Source organism: Haliotis rubra, unplaced genomic scaffold (genome assembly GCF_003918875.1).
Source record: "Haliotis rubra isolate DU_JTF1 unplaced genomic scaffold, ASM391887v1 Scf81, whole genome shotgun sequence".
NCBI lineage: Eukaryota > Metazoa > Mollusca > Gastropoda > Lepetellida > Haliotidae > Haliotis > Haliotis rubra.
Genome location: NW_025767535.1, coordinates 1,585,166 through 1,599,006, shown reverse-complemented (window position 1 = coordinate 1,599,006; position 13,841 = coordinate 1,585,166). Strand labels below are relative to the sequence as shown.

The 13,841-nt window shown below is 40.0% G+C and overlaps 1 protein-coding gene across 3 annotated transcripts in view; it reads left to right on the top strand.

Moving 5' to 3' along the window:
* LOC124261805 overlaps positions 1–13,841 on the top strand; it is a 66,534-nt gene that overhangs the window by 36,265 nt on the left and 16,428 nt on the right. For all 3 annotated transcript variants that reach the window (XM_046696172.1, XM_046696173.1, XM_046696174.1), the window contains exons 4-5: positions 7,803–7,939; positions 9,194–9,329. In XM_046696172.1, coding sequence (XP_046552128.1) covers positions 7,803–7,939; positions 9,194–9,329 — 273 coding nt within the window. The remainder of the gene's footprint in view (positions 1–7,802; positions 7,940–9,193; positions 9,330–13,841) is intronic.

Below are 13,841 nucleotides of genomic sequence, written 5' to 3'. Positions count from 1 at the left end.
ATCCTTACAGGAATACACCAAGCATGGTTGTACACTTGGTGCGGTAATTTTTTTAACCAGAACTGGTTCTTGAATATACGCTTGTCATCGGAAATCTGGTTCCGGAAGTAAGCTGGGCGCCGTCTCGCATATCGCAAACTGGCGCGCGAATTTGAGCCGGGAACCAGCTAAGTACCGGAAGTATAATGATGTTGATCACTTGATTGTCTGGTCCAGACTTGGTTATTTACAGACCGCCGCCATATAACTGGACTATTGCTGAGTTTAACAACAAACAAACCAATAATTAAGAGTGTTCTAATCTTTCAAAGACGGCAAGACTATTTGGCGTAGGTTGAAATATAATTTTATGTTGTGATCGTAAAGGTATTTGAAGGACGTTGGGTTATCCTAGTGGTTACAGCGGTCGTTCGTCTCGCTGAAAGTCCGGGTTCGATTGCTCACATGGGTACGGTGTGTGAAGCCAATTTCTATTTTCCCCCGCCGTGATATTGGTGGGGTATTGCTAAAGGGACGTAAACACAGACCCATTCAATCACTCACTCTGAATCACACGAATTTCAAAATAACTGGGACCGAATTGGTAAGTCAGAGGTATCAAATCACAATAACCACATTTGATGTCTGTCTGGCATATGGATGTCAGGTTTCCTCAAGCGAAAAGTCTTCTTTAAGAGTTCGCCATCGAGGGATCGTTTCAAGCAGTGCTTTATTCCAATACAAGTCCAGGAGGAGGCAGCTGAAAAATTTCAAATCGTAGCCTCCCCAGTACTGATTTTGTTTGACACTATTTTCAGTTAGTATGATGTCTTGGGCTCATGAAAAGGCCTGTAATACTCTCAGATTGTGGTATCAGGTTTTTTTTACAGGCCATTACATGTGGTGGGGGTCTGGGGGCATTTTCGTCACATTTGATTTGCTGCCCGACAACACCTCAACGTTAATCATTAATAGTTTTACTACTATCAATCTGATCACTTTCATTATGACTTCTGTGTACTGCTAAAGGATGTAGAAATTATTTGACATAATTTTGTTTTGTAAAAAAAATCAAAATGGCCGCCATTATGCCCGCCATTTTGTTTTGTCGTGTTTTGCCTTCTGGGCACTTAAATCTACATAAAAATGTACACCGAATGTTTCCATTTACATCCAAAGTTGATACTTTTGATGTGTTTTGACGCTTGTTTCTCCTAGAGTGATGGCTTGAGCACAAAACAAGTCATTTGGTTGGTCATATCGTGGTAATTTAATGTTTTACAGCTTATTCTTTGAGACAGGGGTATTTTAGCATTTCTCAGACTTTTCATGGAAATGTGTCAGAGTGATTTATTTAATGGCAGTTAACATTATTTTTGTTACTAAAACAAGTTGTTTTTGTTTTCTCTTTACTTCGAGAGTGACTGCATATTATTAGGAATGTTTACATATTACCCAGAATTCAAAATGGCCGCCAAAATGGCCGCCATTGTAGTTTAACTACATATTCTTCGTGGAGGACTAAATTTGTACTGATATGAAATCCAAATCATTTGGTGTCTAATGTTGAATACAGTATAGGAATAGAGCTAAATTTCAATGATAGGGTCAATCAAAGCTTCACACTCCTAGAATATTTGATGAAATAACATTATCCAAAAGTGTTTGAAAACTATGCTTCATGGCCGATAACTACGTCTAAGCTTTGGTTGTAGGTATTCAAATTGTTTTATCAGATAACTCTTAATCACTTTTGATACATCCATAAGCTTGCAATTAACCCTCCTTTTCACTTTCTTTCATTTCATATGTTACTTCATGTCACAATCGGACCTGTGAAGATCCGGGTTAGAATGGACCTTCAATAACCCATGCTTGTCGTAAGAGGCGACTAACGGGATCGGTTGTCAGGCTCGCTGACTGGGTTGACACATGTCATCGTATCTCAATTGCACAGATTGATGTTCATGCTGTTGATCCCTGGGTTGTCTGGTCCAGACTCGATTATTTACAGACTGTCGCCATATAGCTCGAATATAACAGAGTGCGTAAAATTAAACTCACTCACTCACTCATGTCAGAATCGGAGTCATCTACTGGCAACAAGTCAAATATGTTCGGGCAACAATCATCTGCCATACAAAAAGACATGTCTCTGTGCACACTATATCATTCTTTCTGCTGGCATGCTGACCTTTTGCATTTACACGATGTCAATTCAACCAATCCACGGGGAGCAGGATCTCTCGACATCAGAATAGGATAAGCTGACCGTCACAAATGCTCCAATCATGCTCAACTGGTGAAGGGATGTTCATGATTGATTGCAGAGACTGTTTCCAAACTTGGACTTGGTAGTTTACTCTTTCAATGTGATGTTTTAGACTGTTGGATGTTGGTGGGAGGTTTTCATTCAATATCTTGTGTCATCTACAGACATCACTGAATTATTTGGTACATGCATAGAACTCACAAACTGGCCACAAGATATAATGAGTGTTTCTTGAACATCCAAATTGTCATCCATTTGTTGTGTGAAGCTTCTCATCCCTGGGCTTTACATCCTTTTTGGATGTCAATGTCAATTGTGTCAATGTTTGTTGGTGACTTTCAGAGGACTTATGTAAGTCAATTCCCCATGTCGAACGTTCTACACGTTCTAAAATGGGACGGAGTAATAACATACTTAAAATGAGATTGCCATACTAAGAACGGAATTGCCATACTACGAACGGAATCGCGGCGCTTCAATTTTACTGGGTATGTGTGCGGACGTAGTGCAGTCCGACATCAATTGCAATACGTTTGTACACAGTTTCCACCTGGTCCATCCCGTTTGCAGAACTCTACTGAACTCTAGTTAGTCGCTATTCCAAGCAAATATGTTCAAAACAAAATGAATCGTTCTGACGAAACTTGTAGTACACGGTTCTAACAGTTTGCAATGGGTTCTCATCACGTTCTACTCGTAAGTATGTTTATGTAGTTCTCATGCAGTTCTTACTATGTCAACTCTGTGTACATTACGATATGACAAGGTAGGGTATATATACATGCGTTTTTATCATGGTCGTCATTTGGGATATAGTTTCTATGAACAAGTTTGCAGCTGTCAGAATATTGAATGCTGGTTTCCTGAATTTTTTATTGGAAGCAGAGCAAGAGTACAATGAGTTGGTAGAGCAAGAAAGAAGGAAAACACAAGAACTTGTTGGGTGAGGAACTGGCTTAAACCTGAGAGGTGAATAGCTGTGGGACATTATCATCAACTGATGGAGGAGCTCCGCCTTGATGATCATGAGCCCTTCTACAACTTCTTGAGAATCACCCCACCCATGTTTGATGAATTTCTTGAACGCATTGACCCCTTTATGAATTAGATGTTCACCCTTCTTCTACCTTGGAGGCATGGTGATGTCAATGTTTCCACCTTGAAACTGAGAACGGAATAAGAATGGGCAGGGTATTTATATAAATCGAACCAGGAAGTGATTGCTATTACGATTGCACACACTAGAAACGGAGTGAGAAAGAAGTGAGAATGGGAAGAAGTGACTGAAAAAGAGTTGGTTTAGAAGAATGAGTTAGAACGGGGTTGTGCGCATTAAGAACGAGATTGGTTTAGTTCAGAAGGGATATGAAGTGACTATGGACAGGATTGGACTGCTTGAAAACGTCCACACGGGGTGAACGGGCAATTTTACCCACTCTAAACGTAACACCGACTGTCTGAGGACAGGGTAAAGACGAGAGACAGACGTACTGAGAACTGTTTATGATCAAACTAGCATTGTAATTTATACAAAACCTTTCATCAGTTACTTGTTTGGAGAAAGCACAGGACGTCATATGATCAAAAGCATCACTAATGGAGGCATGACTCCCATTAGCCATTACATAGGTAGCATGTGACTCAAGGCTTTACCAACAGGTAGCATGCACTGGACCATAGCATAGACAGAACACCATCGTTCGTTCATACACTGCTTCTGCTACAAGACTAGACTTGTTGACAGGACTGCTGATGTTTTTCCCCATTGTCTTGGCAGTGGTTTGTTTTATAACAATCACTTCTACTTTGCTGGTGATCCTCTTTTGATTTGCTCCCCTGGCACGATTTACTCGTTTCCATTGCTCCCCATTTATTTCTACCCAAGAGAGAGCTGCGGGAGGCTTCCTTTACTGATTTACTTTGTCTGGCATGCCTGTCCCAAACATCGCATCAACTCTAATGCAGTCTGTTCGATTCAGAATTGAAGTGAAGTTGTCTCAATGCATATCAGTGCCAGGAAAGTATCCAAATGTGGGAAACAGCTCCTTTTCTGAACATTTGCAATTTTGCCATTCCATCAACTATATGAACTGGCAACATTCTTCTTCTAGACGCTAGGTTTAAAAGTTCGTTTAACAAACCAGCAAAGCTTGATGATCCATCTGAATGGGATTTGTAAAATGAACTCAAGTTTAAAGTTCATTTAACAAACCCTCTTTTGATGTTCTTTCTTAATGTTCCATCTGAATGGAATAATTGTAAAATGAACACTAGAAATGTCCCATGTTCACATCAGGATTGATGACAAAATCCATTCAATCTTCCAAATGAATAGTATCTGCATCTTGTGAACATTGGATATTGGAGTTATTGTCCCAAAGGATATGATTCACATCCTCTTGCGTTGAACAGATTGGGGCAGAAGCAAAGGGATAACTTCATAAGTAGTCGATTGAACTCTTCAGGACAAACTTATTGGTCACCTTTACATCGACTTAACCTGAAAACCTTTTTCTACATTGATTCCCAAAAAGGATGTAAACGGCCCACCTTTTGCCTATGAGAAGCTTCACACAACAAATGGATGACAATTTGGATGTTCAAAGAAACACTCATTATATCTTGTGTAGCCAGTTTGTGAGTTCTAATCATGTACCAAATAATTCAGTGATGTCTGTAGATGACACAAGATATTGAATGAAAACCTCCCACCAACATCCAACAGTCTAAAACATCACATTGAAAGCGTAAACTACCAAGTCCAAGTTTGGAAACAGTCTCTGCAATCAATCATGAACATCCCTTCACCAGTTGAGCATGGTTGGAGCATTTGTGATGGTCAGCTTATCCTATTCTGATGTCGAGAGATCCTGCTCCCCGTGGATTGGTTGAACTGACATCGTGTAAATGCAAAAGGTCAGCATGCAAGCAGAAAGAATGATATAGTGTGCACATAGGCATGTCTTTTTGTATGGCAGATGATTGTTGCCCGAACACATTTGACTTGTTGCCAGTAGATGACTCCGATTCTGACATGGGCGAGTGAGTGAGTTTAGTTTTACACTGCATTCAGCAATATTCCATCTTTATGGCGGCAGTCTGTAAATAATCGTGTCTGGACCCGACAATCCAGGGATCAACAGCATGAACATCAATCTGTGCAATTGAGATACGATGACATGTGTCAACCCAGTCAGCGAGCCTGACAACGTTCCCAGATCCCGTTAGTTGCCTCTTACGACAAGCATGGGTTATTGAACATCAATTCTAACCCGGATCTCTGCAGGTCCGATTGTGACATGAAGTAACATATGAAATGAAAGAAAGTGAAAAGGAGGGTTAATTGCAGGGTTATGGATGTATCAAAAGTGATTAAGAGTTATCTGATAGAACAATTTGAATGCCTACAACCAAAGCTTAGACGTAGTTATCGGCCATGAAGCATAGCTTTCAAACACTTTTGGATAATGTTATTTCATCAAATATTTTAGGAGTATGAAGCTTTGAATGACCTTATCATTGAAATTTAGCTCTATTCCTATACTGTATTCAACATTAGACACCAAATGATTTGTTTGGATTTCATATCAGTACAAATTTAGTCCTCCACGAAGAATATGTAGTTAAACTACAATGGCGGCCATTTTGGCGGCCATTTTGAATTCTGGGTAATATGTAAACATTCCTAATAATATGCAGTCACTCTCGAAGTAAAGAGAAAACAAAAACAACTTGTTTTAGTAACAAAAATAATGTTAACTGCCATTAAATACATCACCCTCACACATTTCCATGAAAAGTCTGAGAAATGCTAAAATACCCCTGTCTCAAAGAATAAGCTGTAAAACATTAAATTACCACGATATGACCAACCAAATGACTTGTTTTATGCCCAAGCCATCACTCTAGGAGAAACAAGCGTCAAAACACATCAAAAGTATCAACTTTGGATGTAAATGGAAACATTCGGTGTACATTTTTATGTAGATTTAAGTGCCCAGAAGGCAAAACACGACAAAACAAAATGGCGGGCATAATGGCGGCCATTTTAATTTCTTTTTCAAAACAAAATCATGTCAAATAATTTCTACATCCTTTAGCAGTACACAGAAGTCATAATGAAAGTGATCAGATTGATAGTAGTAAAACTATTAATGATTAACTTTAAGGTGTTGTCGGGCAGCAAACCAAATGTGACGAAAATGCCCCCAGACCCCAACCACATATAATGGCCTGTAAAAAAAAACCTGATACCACAATCTGAGAGTATTACAGGCCTTTTCATGAGCCCAAGACATCATACTAACTGAAAATAGTGTCAAACAAAATCAGTACTGGGGAGGCTACGAAATCCTATTTCTAGGCCCCTTTTGAGATTCTCCTCCTGGACTATTGCATAATTTTCTATTTTTAGTGTCTGTTGATAATTATAAGACTGGTGTCACCTAGCAGAGAGACATTCGGCCGTGTTTTGGTCACGTGTTGTGTTAGGCCTTCCAGTCTTTGCCTATCGCTCGATGGTTTCCCTTATGTCTTCAAACGTCTCCCCTTAAGCCTGTCTGTAATTAAGTGTCCAAATTTTGGAAATTGTAATATTTGGCAGGTGTCTCTGTTTCTCTTCATCAGTGCAGAGGCGGTGGGGTAGCCTAGTGGTTAAAGTGTCGCTTGTTACGCAGAAGGCCCGAGTTCGATTCCACACAAGGGTACATCGTGTGAAGCCCACTTCTGGTGTACCCTTTCGTGATATTGCTGGAAAATTGGTCACCAATCAGCGCAAAACTGAAATTGTAATATTACGTGTAATACTAAACGGTAAATTATGATTGAAATTGAGATACGCCCTCCACTCCACACATACCCAAATACATCCAGGAGTTCGGTATTACGTCCATGACGTCAAAGCTAGTAGGGATACTGCATATAACTCAATATATGTTTGTTCCAAGTGATAGATTGTGTCACCTTCTGATTAACCTTATCACATAATACCTACGTGTACCCGTTTGTTCCAGATCAGATATGTGTCTGCTGCAGTAGCCATGTTAACCGTTAGTCATGTGTGAGTGAGTGAGTGAGTGAGTGAGTTTGGTTTAACGCCGCTTTTAGCAATATTCCAGCAATATCACGGCGAGGGACACCAGAAATGAGCTTCACACAATATACCCATGTGGGGAATCGAACCCGGGTCTTGGGCGTGACGAGCGCACGCTTTAACCACTAGGCTACCCCACTGTCATGTGTAACACCTATATGTGTATATTTGTACCAGACAATATGTGTGGCTCCTGATTAACCCGGCCTATACCTCACAAAATACCTTGTATATGTTTCCGTTAGTTCCAGATCACTGCTTGTTAGCCCATAGCCTTTCACACTTTCTATATGAGCCCGTTTGGTCCAGTTCAGACATTTGACAACCGCAGTCCTCATATAAACCCATAACTTTACATAACACCGAAATGTCTCTATTTGGTCCGGTTCATACGTTTGGCTAATATAGTCTGCATGTTAAACTATAGCCTCACATAACACCTGCATGTGTCTGTTCCAGATCACACGTGTGGTTACTGCAGTCTTCTCCCGAACCTGCTCAAGAACTATGGATGGAACCCTGGTATGGGGATCTATGAGTGGTTCGGTAACAAACTGAAAGAGAAAACTGGCTCAGCTGATATCACATTTGAACAGGTAATTAATCTATTTTGTACTCTCAAACTCTGTAAGAACATAACAGTATGTTGATCCACACATTCTGAATAACTGGAGATCCGTCTACCTAGGCGGTTGATAGAGTGAGTGAGTTAGTGAGTGAGCGAGTTTAGGTTTACGCAGCTTTCAGCAATATCAGGGCGGGGGACACCAGAAATGGGCTTCACACATTATACCCATGTGGAGAATCGAACCCGGTTCTTCGGCTTGACGAGCGAACGCTTTAACCATTGCGCTACCCCACCGCCCCTGGTTGATGGATGATGCGGGAGAGAAAATAAGAAAAACTCGGAAGGAAACACTGTCTTTTTTTCGTTTATATCATGTAAAAACTTTTCTGAGATGAGGAAAAATTCATATATTCATTCGTTCGTTCATGCGTTCTTCAAAATGCATTCTAAAGCCATAAGATAAGTCAGTGTTGCAGATATTTATAAAAGCAACAGTAAAATATGTTTTAGACTTGTACAGTTTATCAAAATATGAGGCTGATGACAACAATTGTAGCTGAAGGCGAGTATATGGGGTTATAAAAAATTCGTGCATGTATGCTAGAAATATGATCGTCCATCATCATGATCATCATCATAATCATCATCATCATGTGTACCCCAGTTATGTTTATCAGAACCATGAGGAAGTGTTAACATTTAGGGCGGTGGGGTAGCCTAGTGGTTAAAGCGTTCACACGTCACGCCGAAAACACGGGTTCGATTCCCCACATGGGATTCTCCATATGTGTGAAGCTCGTTGTCTCCCGCCGTGATACTGATGGAATATTACTTAAAGCAGCGTAAAACTAAATATGCTAGTTCTGATTCAGAAGATTATGAAACCATCAGTATAAGCATCTGGTATCTTTTGTTTCGTACAAGGAATAACTTGACCAGTGACGTGACAGTCATTCTGTGACCGCCAGTAATACAATAGCTCTATCTGTATAATGACCCGTGAAGATCCGGGTTAGAACTGATCTACAGCGACCCATGCTTGTCGTAAGAGGCGACCAATGGGATCGGGTGGTCAGACTTGCTGACTTGGTTGACACATGTCATCGTATCCCAGTTACATCGATCGATGTTCGTACTGTTGATCACTGGATTGTCTGGTCCAGACTCGATTATTTACAGACCGCCGCCATATAGCTGGAATATTGTTGGGTGCGTCGGAAAACAACAACCAACCAACCAAGCATCTTTATAATCATAATAATCTGCTCTATGTCCTTTGCAGCTGAGGAGTAGGTATGGCCGCGAGCTGTGCGTGGTCGTGACCAATTTGAACCTGATGAACACCGAATATTGCCACCCAAAAACTACTCCGGATATGCCACTCAGACTCGCTGTGCGCATGTCCATGTCCATTCCAGGTACATCGGCTTTTTGTCTGTCAGTTTTAGTAACACACATAACTGTTCAGGTTTTATTAGTTGATAATGACAGCAATTGATCTATTTAGCCTCTGTATATACTAAGAATAAACACTACTCTTTATCATCCAACTTTATTGATCTTGACGTTCCATCTCAAAGCAATACTACAACTCCGATTGTATTTAAGTAGGAATATAAAATAGTGTTTGGCTTGGTTTGCAGAAATGTAACCTCAACGTTTTGGAAAGAGTTCCGCCCGTAACCCCCGATTTTTTATCATTCTGTGCCTAAGAATAGATGGTTTTTTTAACAGAACCCCTAACCCTAACCCTAACCCTAAATCTAACCCTAAACCTAACATATGCTAAATCTGAACATTTAACCTAAACCTAAACCCCTAGAAATAATCATAATAAATAGAATACATTTCAAGCGGGGGTTACGGGTGGAACTCTTACCGAGTAAGTTTACTAAGCAGGTATGTTCTGCCTTATGTCATACCTAATCAAAACCAACTTAAATATAATGGAAAGGATTTCATAAATCACTCATCCTATACTGACAGTACAGCACTTGCCCTATACTAACAGTACAACTTGATAGCAATCGATGTCTTTGTCATTACGCAAGCGATTTTTATAAATATATTCCGTACGCATTTGTTTTAAACTTTCTGCGTATCTAACATTTTAAATGCGTAATTGGTACGCAACAGTTATTTTTCAATGCGTAATTCTATGCGTATTTTACTCCGGATACGCAGCTTATCTGGGCCTCTGTAAACTCAACAATCATAATGCAAACAAAACCCGTAAACAATTTAATGCCTTCAAATGAGTTTTAACGTCCTACAGCTATATCTAATTACCTGTTTAAAACATCCTTGATGCATTTTGAAGTGAGATCATGTTCGTTAAGATTCCATTAAATGGCATGACAGTTTTAATAGAGATGCTATTAGGAGAATAAGTAAATGCTGAATTTGACCTTGAGAAGCTGAAAATATAAATAAGATTTTCAATCTATTTTGTTAGTTTTTGAATGAACAAATTCACAACACTGAATTCTGTTATCGAACACCACCCTTTCATTCTGTGACTGCTAATTTCAAACTGTGAGGAAACTGACGATAGCGGGTGCTGGTTCTCGCCCAGGCGCTGATCACTTTACACCACTCGGTTTTACACCGCGTGAAAAGCCGTTGTCCCATCACTCAACACTCATGTTAACCGTATCTGCATCCAATGGTTGTCACAAGGCGATGCAAATTAAATGTTCCTTTCTTGTAACTTCATTACCTTAACACTTGAGACCTTCTCACAGGATGGCCTTGTGGGAGCATTTGTTCCACATATGTGAACCAGCGTCCAGGATGACACGTGTGTGATTGCACAAGAGACAATTGTAGCATTTAACGTATCTCGCCGCTTCTGTGTCAAGAATGAAACGTTCAGTTATTAAATTACTGATCAGATCGTGTTGTCAAGCTTAATCATGTTTGAACAAAACATGGTTTGCACACATGTGCCCAGAGAACCATGGTTATAAGGTCGTGGCATTATTGATAAATGAATTATGCACCTCACGAGCAGATGGTATTGTATAGATGCTTTTATTGCTGAGTTCTCTGATGGTCGCAGGAAAATGTCAAAGTGACCTGGTCGTTTAGTTTGTTCGCCTGATGACTGACCTCTGGGGAAATATTCCCAAAACATATCTGTTAGACATTATTGAATAGTAGTTTAGTGGTTGCCTTCTGATGTCGAACCTATATTTGTTTACGTTACATCTTTAAACAACACGGCTGTTAGGAAGGTCTTTCATGTTTGGAATAAATACTACACAAACATTCGAAGATATCGTTTCATTTCGGAATGATATAAAAAGAACATGAATGAATGACATTTTTTTATGGGCAGAAACCATTTTGTAACGACCTTTCAGTGCCTTCCGGAGCAACGTCTTGCACCTTCATATCATGGGTACTGAGGAAGCGCACTAAGCACACACTCACGGACACACATATATTAATATACACTCACATACACACACACATATATTAATACACTCACACACACATATTAATATACACTCACAGACACATACACACATATTAATATACACTCACAGAGACACACATTCACAAATGTACCCCCCAAATTTACACTCACACACATGTACACCCACACACATCCACCCACAGTCACGCATATTTATACTCACACACATACAACCCACACTCACATACATATACACCAACACTCTCACATACATATACACCCACACTCTCACATACATATACACCCACACTCTCACATACATATACACCCACACTCTCACATACATATACACCCAGACACTCACATACATATACACCCAGACACTCGCACACACATACACCCACACTCTCACATACATATACACCCACACTCTCACATACATATACACCCAGACACTCGCACACACATACACCAACACTCTCACATACATATACACCCACGCTCTCACATACATATACACCCACTCTCTCACATACATATACACCAACACTCTCACATACATATACACCCACACTCTCACATGAATATACACCCAGACACTGACACACACATACACCTACAGTCACACATATTAATACTTACACACATACATCCCACACTCACATACATATACACCCACACTCTCACATACATATACACCCACACTCTCACATACATATACACCAACACTCTCACATACATATACACCAACACTCTCACATACATATACACCAACACTCTCACATACATATACACCCACACTCTCACATACATATACACCAACCTCTCACACACTCTACACCAACATCACACACATACACCAACACTCTCACATACATATATACACTCTCACATACATATACACCAACACACTCTCATACATATACACCAACACTCTCACACATACATATACACCCACACATACATACACATACCCACACTCTCATACACACTCTCGTACATACATATACACTCACATACACACTCTCACACACATATACACCCACACTCTCACATACATATACACCAACACACACACATATACACACACAGACACATACACCAGACACACTCACACACATACACCCACACTACACATACATACATATACACCAACACTTCACATATATATACACCCACACTCTCACATACATATACACACACACACTCTCACATACATATACACCCACACACTCTACACATACATATACACCCAACACTCTCACATACATATACACCCACACATCTCACATACATACATACACCAACACTCTCACATACACACATACACCCACACTCTCACATACATATACACCCACACTCTCACATACATATACACCAACACTCTCACATACATATACACCCACACTCTCACATACATATACACCAACACTCTCACATACATATACACCCACACTCTCACACACACATACACACTCTCACATACATATACACCCACACTCACATACATATACACCAACACTCTCACATACATATACACCAACACTCTCACATACATATACACCCACACTCTCACATACATATACACCCACACTCTCACATACATATACACCAACACTCTCACATACATATACACTCTCACGCTCATATACATATACACCAACACTCTCACATGAATATACACCCATACACACTTGACACACACATACACCCAGACACTCGCACACACATACACCAACACTCACACACACATACACCCACACTCACACACATATACACCCACACTCTCACACACATATACACCCACACTCTCACATACATATACACCAACACTCTCACATACATATACACCAACACTCTCACATACATATACACCAACACTCTCACATACATATACACCAACACTCTCACATACATATACACCAGACACTCACACACACATACACCCACACTCTCACATACATATACACCAACACTCTCACATACATATACACCACTCTCACATACATATACACCCACACTCTCACATACATATACACCAACACTCTCACATACATATACTCACACTCTCACATACATATACACACACACTCATATACATATACACCCAACACTCGCACACATATACACCCACACTGACACACACATACACCCAGACACTCGCACACACATACACCAACACTCACACACACATACACCCACACTAACACACATATACACCCACACACTGACACACACATACACCCAAACTCACACACACAACAACCTATATACACATGGTGATTTGTTTATGCAATCGTACAAGGTACGGTTAAGGTACAAAGAAAACAATACAATGACGGAACAACTAATTTTACAGTTAGTTAGGATGTAATGGCTAAGCTGAGTGCAATATATACTGTTCACACTTTGCTAAGGATCAAATCATGGATTCAACAGAAAACTATGATGTGGGTTCAAATTTGGCTTAAATATCTAAGCTTATTGTAAGCATGGACCCTAGGTTTCA